The sequence below is a fragment of the Poecilia latipinna genome, unplaced genomic scaffold (genome assembly GCF_001443285.1).
Source record: "Poecilia latipinna isolate Pla-1442-1.1 unplaced genomic scaffold, P_latipinna-1.0 Scaffold1139, whole genome shotgun sequence".
NCBI classification, from domain to species: domain Eukaryota; kingdom Metazoa; phylum Chordata; class Actinopteri; order Cyprinodontiformes; family Poeciliidae; genus Poecilia; species Poecilia latipinna.
In genome coordinates this window covers 148899-170069 of record NW_015113755.1, presented here as the reverse complement: position 1 = coordinate 170069, position 21171 = coordinate 148899, and the positions used below count along the sequence as shown (strand labels likewise).

General features: G+C 41.8%; 2 protein-coding genes across 2 annotated transcripts in view; both read left to right on the top strand.

The window, feature by feature from the left end:
- Nucleotides 1–21171, top strand: part of LOC106959964 (titin-like) — a 159879-nt gene that overhangs the window by 22452 nt on the left and 116256 nt on the right. Inside the window, exons 39-60 of the mRNA XM_015052845.1 lie at nucleotides 2363–2407; nucleotides 2845–6525; nucleotides 6996–7274; nucleotides 7464–8030; nucleotides 8235–8516; nucleotides 8602–8880; nucleotides 8968–9249; nucleotides 9334–9612; nucleotides 9701–9988; nucleotides 10090–10368; nucleotides 10462–10743; nucleotides 11125–11403; nucleotides 14309–14590; nucleotides 15119–15397; nucleotides 15484–15765; nucleotides 15844–16122; nucleotides 16221–16508; nucleotides 16604–16882; nucleotides 16965–17246; nucleotides 17402–17680; nucleotides 17876–18154; nucleotides 18342–18620. Of these exons, the coding sequence (XP_014908331.1) occupies nucleotides 2363–2407; nucleotides 2845–6525; nucleotides 6996–7274; nucleotides 7464–8030; nucleotides 8235–8516; nucleotides 8602–8880; nucleotides 8968–9249; nucleotides 9334–9612; nucleotides 9701–9988; nucleotides 10090–10368; nucleotides 10462–10743; nucleotides 11125–11403; nucleotides 14309–14590; nucleotides 15119–15397; nucleotides 15484–15765; nucleotides 15844–16122; nucleotides 16221–16508; nucleotides 16604–16882; nucleotides 16965–17246; nucleotides 17402–17680; nucleotides 17876–18154; nucleotides 18342–18620 (9630 nt within the window). The remainder of the gene's footprint in view (nucleotides 1–2362; nucleotides 2408–2844; nucleotides 6526–6995; nucleotides 7275–7463; nucleotides 8031–8234; nucleotides 8517–8601; nucleotides 8881–8967; nucleotides 9250–9333; nucleotides 9613–9700; nucleotides 9989–10089; nucleotides 10369–10461; nucleotides 10744–11124; nucleotides 11404–14308; nucleotides 14591–15118; nucleotides 15398–15483; nucleotides 15766–15843; nucleotides 16123–16220; nucleotides 16509–16603; nucleotides 16883–16964; nucleotides 17247–17401; nucleotides 17681–17875; nucleotides 18155–18341; nucleotides 18621–21171) is intronic.
- On the top strand, nucleotides 41–2347 carry LOC106959965 (striated muscle preferentially expressed protein kinase-like). Its single transcript, XM_015052846.1, has 2 exons — nucleotides 41–1166; nucleotides 1449–2347. The coding sequence occupies exons 1-2, from the start codon at nucleotides 743–745 to the stop codon at nucleotides 2108–2110; spliced, it is 1086 nt and encodes a 361-aa protein (XP_014908332.1). The 5' UTR covers nucleotides 41–742; the 3' UTR covers nucleotides 2111–2347.

The following is a 21171-nucleotide window of genomic DNA, read 5'->3' as shown; positions in this document are numbered from 1 at the left end:
TTTAAAATAAAACAGTGTGAGTGAAGGCACCACTTACTGCATGGTCTTCAGACGCTAATTTAAGGAAGCATGACATCCACCTGCCAGGTCCTCACAGAGCTGCTCTCATTTTTAGCTTCAATAGCCAATAAAATGATCATCTTCTTGGATATTGTAGCTTCCAGAACCTGTATTTAGACATAGTTTTAGTGGTATCTTGATGACATTTGGGAGGAAATGCCTTATTCTCTGTGCATGTAGAGAACTCAGTAGCTTTGGTTTGACCTATTTCTTGCTATAAGCCTTATCCTCCAGGATTTTCTGCTGTGCCGCATGATGATGTCTCTTCCTACTTCTGCAGCTCCTAACAGTGTTTGTTGAGACACAAATCTTTGTTTCAGAGTAAATCAGCATGGTCGAAACAGCTGGACTGTGGAAGTTCAGCTTTTCGGATTCCTTACACTCACGGACATAATCCACATCTGTTTCATAAATTTTGGCTCCTGTCAAGTTTGCATGATTGACTGTGGAAAACAGCCACTGTCCAGTCTTCACTGAGCCTGACTGATCCTCAACACTCCAACCCAACTGCACTTTGGCAAACAAATAACCAGGAAAAATCACCGGAATTGTGCTGTGTTGACCTAATTCTTCTATTCTTTCTTACTGCCCAGATGAAAAAGCCTTAGATAGTGTGTCGAGTTCTGAGACTAAAATAACTCAGACACTGGAGGCTCAGACAGAGAGTTTCAGCTCTCTGTCAATGGGTCAAACAACCCACAGTTTTGAGTTTTCCGAGGTTGTCTCTGAAGCTTCCTCCATGTCTTTGAGGACGTTTGAGATTCAGATGGAGAGTGTAACCTCAGTGGAGACGAGCTCTCACAGCCGCTTTGATTTGAAACTCTCAGCCAGCCCCCAGCTGCTGATGGAAATGAGCGACATCAGAGTGAAAAGTGGTGAGATGGCTGAGTTCAGCTGCTCGTTCGATGGGCAGCCCTTCACTGGAGTGGTATGGGATCATAACGGTCAGAACTTGGTGGACACGGACCGGGTAAGGAGCTCTCAGAGTGGGGGCCTGTTGTCTCTGGTCATCCACAGTGTCGACATGGCCGATCAGGGAATGTACTGCTGCACAGCCACCAACCAACACGGTCAAAACAGTTCTTCTGCCAGGCTCACAGTTGAAGGTGGTTAATCTTTCTTTATTGTGATTTCCAACTGGTCCATTTCACTTCTCCATCTGCTCTCCCTGCTTCGGACCCCCTTTTCATAACGTAATATTGCCTCCTAGTTTATAATCTGTTAGAATAATGTAATAACAACCTCTGTAGTGTAGTTTTGCTCCCTCCCACCATATCGGCTTCACCTCACTAATCTCATTCTCCATCCTACTAACCTTTTATTGATTATAGCCATAGTCTTTTACTCTCTGACCCCTAATTACTCTCCCTAACTTTATTCTCACTCAGCTAAAGAAGCAAACCTCAAAGCAGAGACCCCCATCCCCACCGATTCTGTTCGTAAAGTGTCTCAACCAGAAAGAGAAAGCTCTAGAGATCTTTCTGAGCAAGAGAAGCAGGAGTCCAAGACGAAGCTCCAATCTTTGCCCAAATCCTCCCAGAGACCGTACCACCTCATCAGCCAGTTGTATTTCCCAGATGTCATGCCTCAAGATGAGCGGAGTCATCGCCTCTCCAACAACCCAGAGTTTCTGATCAAACTCCCCCCTGAGTTGCTGATCCAAAACAAAGACAGTAACTCCCTGTACTGCATTATGAAGGGCCTTCCCACTTCATTTGTCATTTGGCTTTACAACCGTATGAATGTCAAGGATTCTGTTTGGTACTCTCTGAAACAAGACAGCTCTTTTTGCTGTGTAAATGCTAATAATGTGGGAGCCAGACCAGGGGGCTCTCACTATTTCAAAAATCTAACCTCAGCTGGGGATGCTGAGTGCAGCACAGTGATGAAAGGTTGGCATTTGCATGCTTTTGGTCCTTCTGCTCACTCTGACTTTCTGTGGCCCGCACTCATGCACATGGTTTTCCACCCGCACAGCCATCATGAACACACTTCTTCACAGGGCAATTTGTCTTCTACGTCTTTAACAATGTTTAGGCAAGGTCTCTGACTCTGTGTCTTGCATTTTGACTAAATCATTAGTAGAGATATGAAGAGGGACAATCACAAAACCACAAAACTTTACCAAGAAGACAGATGTGCCACCCACTAAAAAGAACAAATGGAGGCATGAAAGAACAGGTCAAAGAAACAAACCAAATGGATCATATGGCTGCACGACTCTTCACAGTTTCTAACCTCCTTGTGCTTTGATTTCAGCTATAAAAATGTCTTTAACTGTAAACAATCTGTGTCTTCACAGTAACCGAAGTGGAGAAGGAACCAGTGGTAAAGGAGGAAGTTAAAGGTAAATACTGCTTCAAACTTCTATATATTTATGTATAGTAGTGTTGAATTATCTTTACTATATCTTAACTATTGTGTATTTCAATGTGTTGTCTATGCTAGAAATGACTGTTTTGATATGGTAGTTTTGCTGTTTTTTTAATTTAAATTTAATGCAAATTGTCTCCATCAGTGTGAATTTATTTTTAAAATCTTGTGATTTCTTTGACAGAACATACTATGTTTTTTTATGATTTTACTGGCCAGCATTTTTGAACAAAGATAGTGTTTAGTGTTGGCTTGTTTAAATGTTACATTTGTAGTACATCAGCATCTCATCCTGAAGTCAAATACAACTCGTATGTAAATGGAAAAAAAAAACTAAAACACTGTGATTTCACTTGAGCTGATTGATGCTGGGATGTGTGATTTACCTTCAACTGTCATTACTCCACTCAGCCTTTTCCAGCTCAACGTTCACAGTGGAAGAGGAAACCCAGGAGTCATACTACACTGGCTTAAAATTACCCGACAAAACCAGAACACTTGAACTCAAACCAGAAACTAAGCGCTTCTCCAGCTCTTTGGAGAGGAAAAAAGAAAAACCTGTTTTCCTTAGCAAACTTTCTCCAGCAGCTGCAGCTGTTGGAGAAACTTTTGCCTTTACTGTCAAAGTGTCCGGATTCCCAAAGCCCACTGTTCAATGGTTCCACAATGGGCAGACAATAACCAGTTCATCAGTTTATACATTTATTCATGAACAAGATGAGTACAGTTTAGTTATTAACAAAGTTCAACGAGAATTTGAGGGAGAGTACTCCTGCACAGTCAGCAACAGATTTGGCCAGTCGACTTGCTCTTCTTATCTTCATGTTCAGTTAAAGGAACCAGAAGGGGAGAAAAGGGTTGATGACAAAGCACCTGCAGCAACTGGTCAACCTCCAAAGTTCATGAAAGCTATAGAGTCAGTTCAGTTATCAGAGGGTGGGCAGTGTTTTTTCAGGTATGTGTTGACTGGAGAGCCTCTCCCTGATGTTCAGTGGTTCAAAGGAAGCATCCATATTGAGCCTGCTGGCTTTAACATGATGGTGAACAACCCAGATGGATCAGGCTTTTTCAGTATCGTGAGTGTTAAACAAGAACATAGTGGTATCTACACATGTAAGGCATTCAACCCATATGGGGAAGATTCTTGTAGTGCTGAGCTGCTGGTATTTAATGAAAAATCTCAAGAAGAGCACCAGTTCATTCAAAAAACTAAAGGCTTGAAGATATCACTAACCGAGCAAAGCACAGAGTCTCGGGTGTACCATGAAAGAAGCCGGTCTGATCAGATGATTTATACCATTAGCACTGAAGACCGGCAGATTATTCCTAGCGAGGAGGTGGAAACCCTCCAAGAGCTGAATATCTCTGCTGCTACACTTCAAAAAGAGCAACTGACCCACCAAGCTGCCCTTCTGCACTCTCATGAAATTCATGAGAGTGTTTCCTTGACTCCAGCCCATCCCCCAGAGGTCTTGGCTGTTCCTACAAAGCAACTTCCCAAGGCCTCATTCTTATCTTCAGTCCAGGAGAGACAGAAGATAACAGAGCAGCACTCAGAGAGAATCCTGAGTCCTGAGGTAGTTGAACTGCAGTTCTCAAAAGAACAACAATCTAAAATCATGTCAGCTACATCTGAGGAGGTCCTTTCCCTGACCACTGTGAGAGCTGAGCCTTTGACGGACCGGACTCCAGAGCACATGCAGACCACAACTGAGCCCAAGCAGCTTGTCGGCAGCTACCAAGTCGAATCTGCTTTACCCATTCTTGCTGATGTGTCAGATGCTGTGGAGCGACCAGAGGAGGAGAGAAGTTTTAGAGTCCAAGAGGGGGTTAAGATTTTATACTCTGCTCAATCTGCTGAGCAGTTGTTGCTTACAGAAACACACTCTGAGGCTCTGTTAGCTTTAGAGCCTGCCGTTAAACCACAAATTGAAAAAGAACAATCTAAACCAGTACTAGCAGCAGTGAGTGAAACCAGGGTGGCTCTATCTAAAGAGCAGAGATATGAAACTCAGATACCGGAGCAAGAAAGCATCCAGCCAAGTAAAGATAAGATATGTAAATCTGCCATAGTAACTGAGGAGAAATATCAGGTTCAGGGTGAACAGACAGTACAGGTGGCACCTCTACAGACTCCGACATGTCTGCAGACTAGTTGTGAGGATAAACAAGTTTTAAATTTGCAAGTTATCACTGATCAGGGTGTTTTAGAGTCTGAGGGAAGACTCGGCAGTGAAAAGCCCCCAATGGAGCTGGCAGACATCTCTAAGAATCCAACTTTGCTGTATTCAGTGACTCAAGAAGAACAGAGGACTGTGGTATGTGAGGCAAGTTCAGTGTTCACAACAGAACCCGACTATGCATCTGTTCAGCCAAAGAAAGAGCAACCACAGCCAAGATACCTCCAGTCGAGCCATTCTGTATCAGTTTTACCAAAGGAAGGCATCATTGCCTTTGCTGAACCTGATCAGCAGGTGGCATTACCAAAACAGGAGCGGGCTCGAAGCCATGCTGCATCCTCGGAGACACACAGAGAGATCATAGCAGAGCATCATAAAGACCTCAATGTATCTGTGGGTGGGATTAAGGCACAGTATAAGACCGAATCTATACCTCCAAACATTCTTGGTGTGTCCTCCCAGCCCCTGCGCCTTCCAAAGGAGACCCCTTTCACTGAAAGCTTCAGACAGCAGCGAGCATTAGTTCAGAGAGAGGATCAGAGGAATATTATGCAGTCCTTGAGCATCACAGACACTCAGGTTTTAGAGGAGGGTCACACTGCCAGTCTTCACACTGATGAGAAATTCAAGCCTGAATCAAAAGTTGAACCAAAGATCCCAAAGAGACCTGTCTTCATAGAAGAAAAGGCAGTTGCAACTGAAAGGTGCGCCATCTTAGAGGCTGCTGAGCAGGATTTTGCGATGCAGATCCAGGAGGGACAATCAGTCCGGCAGTCTGTGTTGTTAGAGGAAAAGCGGGTCCTTCTGGTAGAACAATCAAGTGAGATACATAAACCAGAAGCTTCCACTGTCAGTGTTAAGACACAACCTAAAGGTGTTGTTTTTATTCATGAGTCTCATGGCGCTCATGCTCTACCGAAAGAACTCAACTTTGTTCTTAATATCCCAAAACCATCAAGTATGACTATTCGGCGTCAGCTGAGAGAAGCTCTTCAGTCTGCTGTGGCCAGTGACCAACCAATCTTACTAGCAGAAGTGGTGGGGAAGTTAGAAACAGTGGAGATACAGGAGGTCAAAGTTCAACGAGAGCCCAGACGGACCACTTTCACATATCTGATCACATCGCCTGGTGTCCCACTGGAGATCACACTGTCCTTCCAAGGAGAATATCCTCAGAAAGCTGATCTTAAGTCTGAGCTGCAGGTAGCTCTACAAGCTATGGTTTTCCAGGAGCAGCAAAGTCTTTCATCAGAACAGCAAGGCATCTTGCCAATTGACAGACCTCAGAAGGCTCAGGTCAGCTCAGTACCCTCTAAAGAGATGTTGTCAACCATGATGGACTCAGTGGTGGTGGCAGAGAGTGTTGTTGGGTTTCCTCCAGAAGCATCTCATTCTGCAGAAGTCAGAACTGAATTGATGGGTTCTTTCCAAAGTGCAACAATTGAGAGCCACACTGAGACCCATGAATCCAGGAAAGTGAGTCGGACAGAGTTTACATCAGAGAGGGACATTACTGAAGTAACCACCTTGTCCGCTGTAGAGCATGTGGACACTTTTGTTCACAGAGAAACCAGAGAGGAGTATCTTTCAGAGGCCATTCTAATCAGTGAGTCCTCTGACAGCCATATTGATCATCCTGTTGTTATTGAGTCTCTGGAGGATGTTTGTGCTGAAATAAATGATAAAGCTGTTTTTACCACTACTATCAAGTACGCCACCAAGGTTAACTGGTTTTTCAATGGCCAGCTAGTGAAATCTGGTACAGAGTTCAAGTGTTCTGAAGACCGTGACACATACACACTAATTGTCAACAAAGTTGTCAAGGAGAGGCATCAAGGAGAATATGTCTGTGAGGCTGAGAATGAAGTCGGCAGGACTACAACATCTTCAAGGCTCACTGTGGTCTCAAAAGGTTTGATGATGGACAGTTCTTTGTTATCATCATCAACTAACTTCACACATTAGCTTATATCACGTTCTGCTGTCTCTAGACCTCCATATATATATATAAAAAAATCATTTAAATTTGGAAGTTTGAGGTTTTAATCAGAGACCAGAACTATCCTCACATTTCCTGTCTCCCATCTGCACTTCTCCATAAACATTCCATCCTCACATCCATCCCTCTTTCCTTCTAGGAATTACCTTCCATGTCATTCAGCACCTGCCATTCCTCATCCTTGGTCCATTCCTTGCATGCATACCTTTTTTTCCCTCAACCTAACCCTGAGACAACTTTCCTCCTCCACAGTCATCACTGGATTCATTTATTTGAGTCACTCTTCATTCCAGGGCTACTACAGCTCAACTGTTCAGAAAAATCCATTCAGACTGCTTTACTCACTTTGTCATTTCTTTTTCATTTCTCTCCCCAAAACACAGTGAAACCTGTGTTCAAACACAGAATTGTTCCTCTGGAGATCAATGTCGGCAACTCTGCCAGATTTGAATGTGACACAGAGGATGCTCCAAATGTGAACTTCAAGTGGTTCAAAGATGGCCACCCCATCAAAGAGGGTGATAAATACAGGATTATCAGTCGCTTCACTGCTTCCTCCCTGGAAATTCTGAGCCCATCGAAGGATGACAGCGGGGAGTATACCTGCAAGGCATCCAATCAACATGGCAGTGATGAATGCTCTGCTTCTCTCAGTGTGACGGGTAAGAACAATGCATGTTTCCTCCTTTTTTGGTTTTTGACTTTGGGCCTTTCCAGGAGTTTGTCCATATTTTGAGCTAAACAGATTTGTTTTTGTACTTTTATACTTTTCCCCCCCTCTTGATTTTCATGGTTCTACTACACAGTATGACATTTTACCACTAACATCTTTTCATTCTTAATCTTTGTAGAGAAACTTCCTCCAGTTTTTCAAACTAAACCTGACAACCAGACTCTGTATGTTGGAAAGAGGGCACTCATACAGTGTGTAATAGGAGGATCTGCTCCTCTAAATGTTGTGTGGCTAAAAGACCACCAGGTTCTGCCCTCTGTGTCAGAACACTACCAAACCTTTTGTGAAAAGAATAAGCACACTCTTGAGATCAAAACGCTTGAGGCAGCGGACCGTGGGCTATATGTGTGCAGGGCATCTAATAACATTGGGATGGCTGAGTGCAGCATGGAGCTGCGTGTTGTTGATAAGCCCAACTTCGTAAAGCCCCTGGGTTCGGTTGCTGCCGTGGTGGGAGCTCCTCTTCACCTGGAATGTCAGGTGGATGAGGACACAGGAGTCACCGTTACCTGGACCAGAGATGGTAGGAAAGTCCACCAATCTCCAGACTGTAAACTGTCTTTTGAGAATAAGACAGTAAATCTTGATATACTAAAAACCACACTGAAAGATTGTGGGAATTATGTGTGTATGGTGGCAAATGATGCTGGAAGTGCTTCTTGTTCCACTTCTGTCAAAGTACAAGGTAAGTTATTTATATTCCAGTTTTTTAGTGCTTGAAACCTTCAGAAAACCAACAAGAAAAACTTAGTTTTTTATGCTCTTGGTGTCTCATGTGAACTAGATTGTTCTTCTCATCTTAATTAGCTTTGTTTTCAATGCTGGTTTCTTGTTTTTAAACTACATCTTCAACTCCATATAACGGATCTGACTAACCATACCCCTGCAGAGCCACCAGTCTTTGTAAAGAGACTGGAGGGTACAACAGTTTGGAAGCGAGGTAGCACGGCTCGGCTGCAATGCACCGTCAAAGGATCCCCCGAGCTTCACACCACCTGGTTCTTCAATAACAGTGAGCTGTCCAGTGGTGGCAGATACGCTGCCAGCTTTAAGGACGGTGTCGCCACTCTTGAGATAAACAATGTTACGTTGAGTGACAGTGGGAGCTACAGCTGTGAGGTTCTGAACGAGTCAGGCTGTGAGAGCTGCAGCACCAAAGTGACAGTTAAAGGTGTGCAGCATTTGAAATTATTTTTTATTTAAAATACAATATGGCATATACATTTGTCTTTACCAAACTGTTCGTTCCCCATTAGAACCTCCATCGTTCATTAAAGATGCACCCTCCATAGAAGCAGTGAGAGGATCAGTAGCTGTGTTGGATTGCGAGATTGCAGGTTCTGCACCATTTGAAGTAACTTGGAAAAAGAACAAGAAACGCTTGTCCTCAGATAAAAAGTACAGAGTAGTGTCACAAGGATCACTGACCTCTCTGGAGATTCACACATTTGAGAGCGCTGATGCCGGTGAATATGAATGTGTTGTTTCAAATGAGGTCGGCTCAGTGACCTCTAACTCGGTGGTTAAACAGAAAGGTTAGTTTAAAAAAAAAACATCAGCATGATTTTGACTCTAGGTTCCTCAGTAGCTATTAAAGTTTATTATAATTGATGCCATTTCAGAGCCACCTATCTTCTCAAAGAGGATTGAGAGCTCTACAGTGTTGTTGGGAAATACGGTGAAACTACAAGGAGTAGTGAAAGGCTCAGCTCCAATTTCTATAAAATGGCTGAAAGACTCTAAGCTGCTAATAGATGATGACTCCAGTGTCACAACAACATTTGAGAACAACATTCCTTGCATTTCCTTCACCTCTGTTGGGATAAAACATGGTGGCAAGTATACTTGCATTGCTGAAAACGAGGCAGGGCAGCAGAAATGCGAGGCTGTTCTCACCATTCAAGGTTAGAACTCACTTGTATTTACTAGCTATTCTCCCAGTTAATCTGTGTTAGTTTATAAAGCCTAAAGCTTGTGTTGTGTTTTAGAACCGGCTAAGATCGTAGAGAAAGCAGCGTCCATCAGTGTTACAGTTGGTGAACCGGCTACGCTTGAGTGCAGCATCTCTGGGAGCCCTGAGCTCAAAGTCAGATGGTTCAAAGATGGCAAAGAGATGATTAGCGGTCGTAAATATAAGATGACTCTGAAGGAGAACACCGCTGTTCTGAAGATACTTTCAGCAGATAGAGGAGACACGTCAGAGTACAAGATGGAGGTGTCCAATAAAGTCGGAAAAGACGAGTGCACATGCTCAGTCACAGTTATAGGTTAGTTTCAGTCAGAAATACATAATTATTTAAACTCAAAAACAGACCTTTTGTCACAGTTCCGTGTTTGGCTTGTCCTTCCACACAGATCGTGCGGTTCCTCCATCCTTCACTAAAACTCTAAAAAAGATGGATGGAAGTATTGGTAGTAATGCTACCTTGGAGTGCAGAGTTGCTGGATCACAGCCAATGGTTGTTTCTTGGTTCAAAGACGACAAAGAAATTCACAGTGATGATAAATACAAGCTTGATTTCAGTGAAAGTGCAGCCTCTGTGACAATTACACATCTTGATCAAAGCGATGGAGGAGTTTATACGTGCCGGGCTTCAAACAAGGCCGGAGAAAATGAGACCAGTGGAACACTGACAGTCAAAGGTTAGAGAAGTTTCGATGTTTTAGGTCTACTAGGAAATTAACAACAGATACAACTGAGCAAAGGTTATTGATAGGCTTAAAACATGAATGTTGTTTTACAGAACCTCCAGCTTTCACAGTAAAACCCGAGTCGCAGGATGTTGCACCAGGAACGAACGTTGTGATAAAAGCAGCCTTCACTGGGTCTGCTCCACTGGTGGTTAAATGGTTCAGAGAGGAGAAAGAGATTTTCTCTGCAGGAAAGTGTATCATAAAAAAGGACGTCTCCTCAAGCTCTTTAGAGCTTTATTCTGTAAAACCCAGTGAATCTGCTAAATATACCTGCCAAGTTTCAAATGATGCCGGGAAAGTGGATTGCACCGCCATCCTCTTCGTGAAAGGTTCTGCTTCCATCTTTCATCTGCCAACTTGTTTCCTTCCTACCACTAACCATTTTTCAAAGTTTACTGTAACTGCTTTTGTGTAATTTACAGAAGCTCCCACGTTCACAATGAAGCTTGAGCCTTCACGGCTCCTAAAAGCTGGACAGCCTCTGAAACTGTCCTGCAAAGTACAGGGAACTCCTGTAATTTCCGTCACATGGATGAAAAATGGCTCTGAAATCATTTCTGACCACAAACACTTGATGTCCTTTGAGAGCTCAGTAGCCTCTCTGGAGGTGGAGAACTGCTGTATAGAAGACAGTGGGGAGTATGTGTGTTTGGCTTCTAGTGAGGCCGGGAGAGATCAATGCAGCTGCTCAGTAACCGTCAAAGGTTAGTGCTGTCCTAAGAAGCTGTCCTCTACAAACTGATCCTGCTGTCTGGTCCACATTGTTCCATCTTTCAATCCTTAGTTTTCTTTTGTTGGATGAATGCATTAACTCCAGTGTGAATGTTAATATACGTAACAACCTATGAGTAGAACTGCCAGTGTAGACATGAAAACATGACAGCAAATGGTTCTGTAGAGTTAATAGCAAGCTAAAAGCCAAAGTAAAGTATAAAATAAAGGAAGGTAAGTGTTCTGAATGGTGCTGGAAGATGTTTTTAGCAAAAAGTACCTTGATGGATTCTGTGGACCAGATTTGCCTCATCAGATGAAGCTTTCCTTTCAGACATTATTGTTGAATGTTACTTTTATTATCTTTCTCATAGAGCCTCCGGTGTTTATAAAGCCTTTTGAATCAGCTGAGTTTGTGAAGGGATCTGACATTGTCCTGACAGGAACCGTTTCAGGTTCCCCGCCATTTGAAATAAGTTGCTTCCTCAATGATAAGCTGATCAGAAGCAACAAAAAACATCAGATCCGTGTTCAAAAAGACACAGTCACTCTTCAGATATCTGACTGTGACAGCAGGGATGATGGGACGTACCGCTGCACGGTTGCAAATGATGCTGGGGAGACTACTTGTTCTTGCCAGGTTTCTTTGAAAGGTTAGTCAAACGAATGTCTTGTGCTGTTACCCTGAGTTGTCTGCTGCATGTTTCTCAGTTTCATGGAAAGCTTTGTGTATGATGAAATGTCAGGTGATTTATTTGCTTATTTTCCAGGTTTCCAGAAAACTGTTTTCTTTATGCGTTGTTTAGATCAGAGAATTAACAAGGTTTAGCTTCAGCCTAGATTCTTCAGTCTCACTTGTGGTCTTCTTTCACTAGAACCACCATCATTTATTGAAAGACCACAGGACATGTCCTGCATGGTGGGCTCTGAAATCTCTTTGAAATGCATGTGTTCTGGAGCACTTCCCATGACCTTCCGATGGCACAAGGATGGTCACGAGCTCACTGAAGATGAGCACGTTAAGATGTCCTCTGAAACCAACAGTGCTGAGTTGAATTTGAAAAATGCCCAGTTATCTCACAGTGGGAAATATGTGTGTGAGGCTGAGAACAAAGTTGGGACTCAGAGATGTACCGCCATGGTCACGGTGACAGGTTTGTCACATTTGTTTGAAAATCTCATCTTAACTCTTTGCTTAAATGTTCAGCTTTAAGCTTCATTAACACAGTGGCTTCAGCTGTGTCCTGTGTTGGTGTCGTAGAGCTAAAGTCTGTGCGTGTAAGTGTTGGTTACCCAGTGAGGCTTGGATGAACATCTATGAGGCTTTTTGGGAATAGTATTTAGTTTGATATCAGATCAGAAATTCAGGAACTCAATCTGCTTTGAATCTATTGCATATAGACCAGTTAAGGATGGACTTGTTTTGTACTTTTGGATTAAGATTTTGTTTTTCAATTGCAATGTTTTGTTTTGTTTGGTTTTAACAGAATTTATCAACAATGACTGTTTTATGCTGTGATTTCATATACGCCACCACTGATCACCCAGTGGATTACAGCATAAAATGTTCTATGATTCTGAATGTTATTTATTTAAATGCAACACCTTGAATTTAGAAGCAAAAGAGAATTATCTCATTTTTCCACTGGGTTTTTTCTTTATGCTCTGGTGATTATCCTGCTTTTATTTCTTCTGTTCTCAAGTCCTATGATTTTTATTTAAACTAAAGACTCAGTTTTTGTTGAACTCATAGTAACAAAGGTTTCTGATTATGCAGAAGTATACATGGTTACTCTTTTAGCTGAAGCTCAAGTTTGCATGTCAAATACTATATGTTGTTTTGCTGGTATGTTATCCCACAAAATAGTTCAGTTAGTGCATCTGATAGTGGCTGAAGTTACGGTTGAAGGGTTTGATCTAATCTTGTAAGCTAGTGTTGTAGATAATTCCTACTTTTTGTGTGTGGAAGCTGTTTTGGTTCAGTAGCATAAGTATGTTCAGGTTATTTTTGACAGTAGAAATACTGCATCATGGGTCATTTTACATTACAAATATAATTTCTCTCTCTTTTTGGTCCCTGCTTTGGGAGAACCTCCTATCTTGGTTTTCTGTGGAGGAATCTCTTTTAGTTCTTTTGTTGGATATTCATTTGCTCGCAAAAGGAATTTCAAGACTAAGTATGTCAGTGAGAAGAAGCTCTTAAAGTTTTTTGCTGCTGTTTTGACTTGTGAAGTGAAATATGTCATTATGTAAATAAGGCCAAGTAGAATAAATCCTGTCCCACTAACTATGCTAATTATGCACAAGGTTTTTCTGCTTAAGCTTGAACCTACACTCATCTCACTGCTCCTGGGTTATAAATCCACTGTAAGGACATATAGAAGCAGAGGTACCAAAGACAGCTTAAGGGATTAATATTAAATCCAGTCTCCTTGAGCTTCACAGGTAAGTGTCAAATTGCTCAAAGATGGTAGAAATCTTCAGTCAGAAATCATCTGGTTGTCTATGAGAACTACCTCAGTCCATGTAAAATTCAGTCCTTTCAGCTGGAAGAGAGCCATGTGGGTCTTCTAAGTTAATTTAATGCTGCAAAGTTGACAGTGGTCTTGGGTAAATCTTCATAGATACACAACTAATTATAGACCAAATTTATTTGAAACAGATGCTGTGACTCCTCCCACATTTGTTAAGAAATTATCAAACATCCAAGCAGTGATGGGTTCGGTGGTCACGATGGAGTGCAAACTGTCAGGCTCTCTTCCATTTGTTGTCGAGTGGCACAAAGGAAAACAAAGGATCACCAAGAGTTCTAAGTACAAACTTGTGCACATTGGAAGCACAGTTTCCCTGGAGCTAAAACTGACTGAAGGTCGCGACACAGGAGAGTATTCCTGTAAAGTCGCAAATGAAGCTGGCAGCTGTGTATGCAGTGGAATTCTTACAGCTAAAGGTTAGCTTTCAGATTTAATATTATTCTTTAAAAAGTAGTCTTCGTTATAGGTGTCATAATAACTTCTCTGTATGGGTTTTAGTGCCACCGAGATTTCTGGTGGACATCAAGCCTCAAACGGTTATTCCACAGTCAACGGTGACCTTCAGAGGAGTCTTTGAAGGGACTCCCCCATTTACAGTGGAATGGTTTAAGGATGGCATCAAACTCGTTGCTGGATCCTCGTGTACAATCAGTTTAGAGAAATACTCTTCTTCATTGGAGCTCAACTCAGTCGAGGCCATGCAAAGTGGAGTTTATTCTTGCCAAGTTAGCAATGAAGCTGGCACAGTGACAAACGCAGCAGAGTTGTTGGTTAAAGGTTGGACTATTCTTTTTTTGTCCAGCAACATCTTTCATGTAACCCATCTTTTTTCATCATTTTTACCGCTCCTCTGTCTTCATTCTTAGCCATTTATCGTCTCCCAGCGATATTTGTGTTGTCTTTGAGATCGCCTTCCTCCCATCGCAGCATTCAGTCACATGCCTGCATCCAGCATCCATCCCAAAGGTCCTCGAGTGTTGCTTTATGTTGGCAAAAGTAACCAAATCTTTTTTTGACTTCACAGAGCCTCCTCGGTTTATCGTGAAACTGCCTCCCACAACCTTTGTGAAGCAGTGTGAGGGACTCCGTTTAGAATGCAAGACCAACAGCGCACGCTCCTTGAAAATGTGCTGGTACAAAAATGACCAAAAGATAAGTGACGGAGGCAATTATGAAGCCATGTTCGTTGATTCGACTGCATACCTCCAGCTACACTCTGCAAGGCTCGAGGATAATGGAGTCTACACATGTGAGGTTCATAATGATGCTGGCAGCGCAAGCTGCAGCACCACTCTCACAGTTCAAGGTCAGCTATCGAACGGATTTCTTGGTGATATGTTACACTGTGGATTTGTCCCCTCTGAAGTTCAGAAGCATGAAAGAGAAGGAATGAATGTCATGTGATGCAAATTTTGTTTGAGTGTATCATGAATGTCTTTAGAACCAAGTATGAAAATGCCAGCATGGAAACCGTCAAACCTTCCATGTGTCATATAGCATGAGTCTGAGAGATCTCCATGGTCACTGACATGCTTTTTCTCAGTTTTGGTGAAATGATCTTGGGTACATCCCTTTTTAATTACATTAAATTCTCTTTTTTGTCTAAAGGGGAAGCTACGGTGTGATCATACAGTAGCATGAACATTATTTAAGTGTTGCCTTACCATAAAGGATTGTTTTTGTAAAGACCAGGAAGGATTCCTCCAGCATGGACTGAACTTTCCCATAAGCCTGATCATGAAATTGAACCCAGTGCTTGGATAAACTGCTTGTCATAATGGTTTGCCTGTTCATGAAGATAAATTCTCTTAACGTATCAAAACATATTTTCCAGAGTCTCCATCCTTTACTAAAACTCCCAACCCAGTGGAGGGAATTCAAGGGAAAGATGCCAGTCTTTACTGTGAGATGTATGGCACTCCACCTTTCCAGGTTAACTGGTACAAAGACAAAAGGCCCATAAAAGAGAGTTGGAAACATAAGATTGTTAGTGTGGGCAACTCTGCTACTCTTCATGTCATGAAACTTGAGCAGAATGATGTTGGCCTGTATGAGTGCAAGGTGTCAAACAATGTAGGAAGTGAGTTCTGTCACACTACTATCAATCTAAAAGGTTTGTACCAAATCAGTGGACAATTTCTCAAACTCAATTTACAGAGGATCATTTCTCTTCACCTGTGATCTTTTTTTAATGTTCAGAACGACCAGCGTTTGTCACAAAACTCATCGATCAGTCCGTAAGAATCGGCCAGCAACTGACACTGACAGCCACAGTGAAAGGCTCTGAGCCTTTGACTGTGTCCTGGATCCAGGACAAGGACCATGTCCTTAGAGACAGTGATAACAGGAAGATAACCTTTGAGAACAACGTAGCCACTCTTGTAGTTCCAGAAGCTGACTCAGCAACAGCTGGTAGATACACCTGCCAGCTGAGTAACGACTCAGGACTGGTGGAGTCAGTCTCCCAAGTTACTGTTTTAGGTTTGTAGAACTTTACACACAATTTTACTACAATGCCATTATACCATTAGCTCTAAAGTTTTCTTTCCACAACTTTAGAACCTGCTGCCATTGTGGATAGTCCAGAATCCATGAGTATCACATCAGGAGAAAATGCTTCTATTGAAGTAACAGTGTCTGGTTCACCAGAACTAAAAACAAAATGGTTCAAGGACAACAAAGCCCTCAGTTCTGGTGCCAAATATCAGACATCTTTCACAAAGAAAATTGCTGTTCTGAAGATCCGTTCTGCTGACAAAGCGGATGCCGGAGAATATAAACTAGAGGTTGCAAATCACATTGGTACAGCTTCTTGTAAAATCAAGCTCTCAGTCTCAGGTCGGTGAACTTTATGGAGATGCTCTCTTTATCCTATGAGAAAATGTATCCAACAGGTAGTTCAAAAAAGTGGCTCATGACATGTTCTTTGACTACAGATAAGTTGATTCCTCCAAGTTTCATAAAGAAGCTGAATGATACCCACTTTGTTGTGGGAAGGCCTGGTGAGATGGAGTGCAAAGCTTCTGGATCTTCTCCTTTAACAATTTCCTGGTTCCATAATGGCAGGGAGATCAAGAGTAGTCCCTCCTATGACATCAGCTCCACAGATAATAAATACAGACTGCGAATTTCAACTGTCAGCATGTCTGATTCTGGCAAATACACCTGTAAAGCAGTGAATGCTGCAGGAGCCAGTGAGACCAGTGCCTCATTTAATGTGACAGGTTAGTACAGACCAGCAGCCTTTAAGGATGGAATCAGATTGTTATGGAAACCTATTACCTATCCCACAACCAATCTTTTTTTTATCTTAAACCAGAACCTCCTTCATTTTTGGAAACTCCTGAACCCAAAGAAATCTTGCCTGGCAAAAATGTAACTTTCTTAGCTAAAGTAAAAGGCAGTGCCCCGCTGCAAGTCAAGTGGTTCAGGGGAGCCAAAGAAATGCAACATGGAAGAGGCTGTGAGATCTCATTTAAGGCTGATGTGGCCACATTGGTTCTTCATAGAGTTGATAGATCCCATGCAGGAGAGTACACATGCCAGGTCATAAACAACGCAGGAAAGGAAAGCTGCCCTCTCCATCTTTTTGTGAAAGGTTTGTCAGCATGAAACTCTTCTAAGCATCTGCATTTGAAGGTGACTTTGGTGTAACTGATTCTTGGAATTACCTCCCTTAGAGCCAGTCCACTTTGTGAAGAAGCTGAGAGATATTTCTTCTGAGAAGGGTAAGCCTCTGAGGCTTGAGGTCACTTTCTCAGGAACACCCAGGGTAAATGTGACCTGGAAGAAGGATGGGAAACTCATCTGGGCCTCAAATGAGTACACGGTGATCACCACAGACACCTCCTGCATCCTAGAGATTCTTAACTCTGACAGAATGGAGGCAGCTGGCACATACTCTTGTGAAGTAGACAACGGAGTAGGAACTGACAAATGTGAAGCACACATTTCAATTCTAGGTAAAAACCAAGGAACTCTTGCATGTTATGAGTTTAGTTCTTTAGCTTCCTCTTTCATACCTATTCTCTATCAATCTCTAATTATCTCATTCTTTAAGATATTAATTTGCACCTTTACATTTGTACTAAAACCATCATCCTCATCTTTCATTTAGAGCGGCCATACTTTGTCGATCAGATGGAGCCAGTGGAGGTAACAATGGGTAATGCAGTTACCCTGAAATGTCGTATTGCAGGAAGTCCTGATATCTCAGTAGCTTGGTTTAAGGCTGGTGGAAAGCTGAGGAAATCCCCCATTTGCTCCATGGATTTCTCAAATGGTATTGCCTCTTTGAATCTGGTCAAGACAGCTAAGTCTGATGATGGTGAATACACCTGCAAGGCTGAGAACCGGGTCGGTTCAGCCTCTGCCACTTGCAGAGTGACAGTGAAAGGTGATGCTCGCATTTTATGCTCCATTTTCCAGATTATAATAGTTTTGCATTAAAAAAAATCTTTCTAATGCTCAAAGTGAATGTAGTAAAGGTGACTTAAAAGAAAAACACCTTTCTTGGGATAAATACTCTGAGAAAGAAACAAAATATATGGTATTTTGAACAAATTTCTTAAATCATCATTGCCTTTCTTAGAGCCTGTGTGCTTTGTCAAGAAGTTGGAAGACACAACTTTCGTGGTTGGGCAGCCGCTGAAGCTAGTCTGTACATACACTGGGAGCCCGAGGGTGTATGTGTCGTGGAAAAAGGACAACAAGCTGATCTGGGCCTCTTATCAGTACAACGTTAAAACCACCGACTCTACCTGCATTCTGGAGGTTCTGAACAGTGACAGGCCTGAAGCAGCAGGAATGTACACTTGTGAGATTTCTAATGGAGCTGGGAGTGATGTTTGCCACGCTCATGTCAGCCTAGGTAAAGTCAAAAACTGTTAACATTTCCGGTTTCACTTAATTTAACTAACTCCTCCAGCTACGGTAGCTCAAGAGGGTTTTTGTGCTCTTCAAAGAGTAATTCAATAATCTTAACTGATTCAAACTACTTCTTTCATCCTGTCTGCTTGCATACTCCACACAACTAACCCAAACATTACCCCTCTCAGAACCCCCTCGCTTTGTGAACAAGCTGGAAGACACGTATTTCAGACTCCGGGAGCCTTTGACCCTGAAGTGCACATACACTGGGAGTCAGAGAATACATGTGACCTGGAAAAAAGATGACATGTTAATATGGGCCTCATACAAGTACAACGTCAAGACTTCTTATGATACATGCATCTTGGAAGTCCTCAACAGTGACCGAGTAGAAGCTGTGGGAAGATACACATGTGAAATTTCTAATGCAGGAGGAAGCGATGTCTGCCATGCTAATGTGAAATTAGGTAAACTCTTAATTCACTCACATGCATATTTCTTTGCAGGAATAACAAATCCATTTGTGTCTTCTTCGTAGTCTGTCATGTAACCAGCTTGCTTCAAAGACTAATTATCTTATCGTCATCTAACACTTCCATCGCTTACTGATTTCTTAGAACCTGTTCGGTTTGTGAAAAAGCTGAGAAACACCTTCTATAGAATTGGCCACTCTTTGACGCTGGAGTGCACATTCACGGGCAGTCAGAGGATTTATGTCAGCTGGATGAAGGATGGCAAACCTATCTGGGCTTCATATAAATACAACATTAAAACGACCAACTTCTCCAGCTAGAAGTTAGAAGACACTTCATACAGTCTGGGAGATAGGCTGACTCTGACGTGCACATACACTGGGAATCAGCAGGTCCACGTGAGCTGGACGAAGGATGGCATGCAAATCTGGGCCTCATACAAACACAGTGTCAAAACCACAGATTCATCTTGTGTTCTGGAAGTCCTCAACAGTGACAGAGAAGAGGCAGCTGGACTCTACGTTTGTCAAGTTTCTAATGCTGAGAGCTGTGCTGTCTGTGATGCTCATATCATTTGTAAAACATCTAAAAAAGGTATAACTTCATCTCATCTAATCCAAAACACTAATTAGAAACATCATATAACTGCTAATGCTAAAAAGGCAGACATTGTGTCCTACTCCAAGATCAGCTCTGTTCTAGTAGATGCTGTTGGATGGATTTGGTGTAATTTAGATCTTGAGGGGAATTTAGAAATTGCAGAAAGGATGCATAGCATGGCGGTCACATAATTTTTGGAGGTGTGTAGCTATTGATTAAAAGATAACAAGCTCTTTACGCTATGATGCCATTTCATCCATTGACCTCACTTTTTAAATATTTAATGTGGCCCACAAATTTATGGCTAAATTGATATTATTTCTAATCACTTCCATGTTCTGATAATAAAATCCCACTTGACTGTGGAATACTTAGTGGCTAGCACATTTCATGATTGCTCTTATTCCACATGTGGCATCCTAGTACAGCATCATACTAAAACTTATTGAGTTTCTGAGAGTGACTCATTCGTTTGTTTAAAGCGTCTAGGTCTGCATGCCTAGAAACTTTATTTTACACCTTTGGCCATGGACATAATTGGAACACTGGAATGCAAAGATTTTTATGCGTGAAAAAATACTTTTGGCAATATTGTGTCAAATGTCAAAGTTAAAATTACAATAATAATTTAACTCATTTGTAAAGTATTTTTTAGCTCACATTCTGGCTTTTGTGCACAGACCTTAAATAACCCTTTTTTTGATAATATAGGTTAGATTTGTCATTTAATTTGGTAAAGCTACCAGTCTGCATGCTGAATGTAATAAAAAGAATGAATCTCTTCTCCTGAAACAAATCTAATGTCTTTTGCAGTAGTAGGTTGCACAACAGAAACTGGTAGAGTAGAAGCTGGTCTTGGGTGGTGGTTTGCCTTTACTTAGTCCTTCATTTAATCCAAGTTTGAATTAATTTCATTACTTAATTTTAATTCATGCATTTTAATTAATGCTTGAATTGTAATTCTAACTTTGGCTTGGTCCCCATCATCTTTCCTTCTAACGCTCATCACTGCCTCTCATAGAAGCTGCTCACTTCATCAGGAAGCTAGAAAACACCACATTCAGAGTGGGACAACCAATGGCACTTAGAGTTGCCTTCGTTAGTAGTCCGAGGGTACGCATGACCTGGAGGAAAGATGGGCGACTGATCTGGGCTTCTTATCAGTTCAATGTCAAGACCACAGACTGCAGCTGTGTGCTGGAAGTTCTCAACAGCGACGGAGAAGAAGCTCGTGGGAGATGCACGGGCGAAATTTCCAACAGTGAAGGCTCAGATATCTGCCATGCTTATGTCAAACTAGGTAACAATTACCAGCAATACATCACTCACATTTCACATTATTAATTCTATGCATGAACTAAATAGCTCCTCTTGTTAACCACTAATAATACTCTAAAAATCAAGAAGTCCAAGCTTAAGGGCTCGACACCCAGGGAGCGACATCACTCCGCCGCCATTTATTTCCTGTGGAACTTTGCCTCCGCCAGGCAGGCAACTGGCAAACTTTGTGCATACCAGTGATTCTTGAGAATAGGGACAAAATGGGTTTTAATTTTCCCATTTTTTTAAATTATTTCTCAACCTTATGTATGCAAATATGACAAATAATGTTTAGGAAATGTAAAGATGCTAAGGTGCAGGCTCCCAGTTGCAACATTTTTTTAAAAATTACATTTTTAATCGACCTGACCCAGAACTTTGTCATCACCATCTGACAAAAATAAATAAATATACTTTTACTTTACTTACTAATTTTACAGACAAATGCTTCTCAAGAAACAAAAAACATATTATTTAAAACAAAAACAACAAAAAGTTGTTTTTGTGTCGGAGTTCTGTGTCGGAGTCGACACAGAACTGAAGTTGGTGACAAACTAGTGAGTACAATGAAAAACTTGACACATGTGAAGTAATGCAATTTATGTAAAATACATTAAAATGAATT

Coding starts and splice junctions, on each gene's coding strand:
- LOC106959965 (XM_015052846.1), top strand. CDS start 743: ATGGGTCAAACAACCCACAGTTTTGAGTTTTCCGAGGTTGTCTCTGAA. Junction 1,167..1,448: donor TGCCAGGCTCACAGTTGAAG/GTGGTTAATCTT, acceptor ATTCTCACTCAG/CTAAAGAAGCAAACCTCAAA.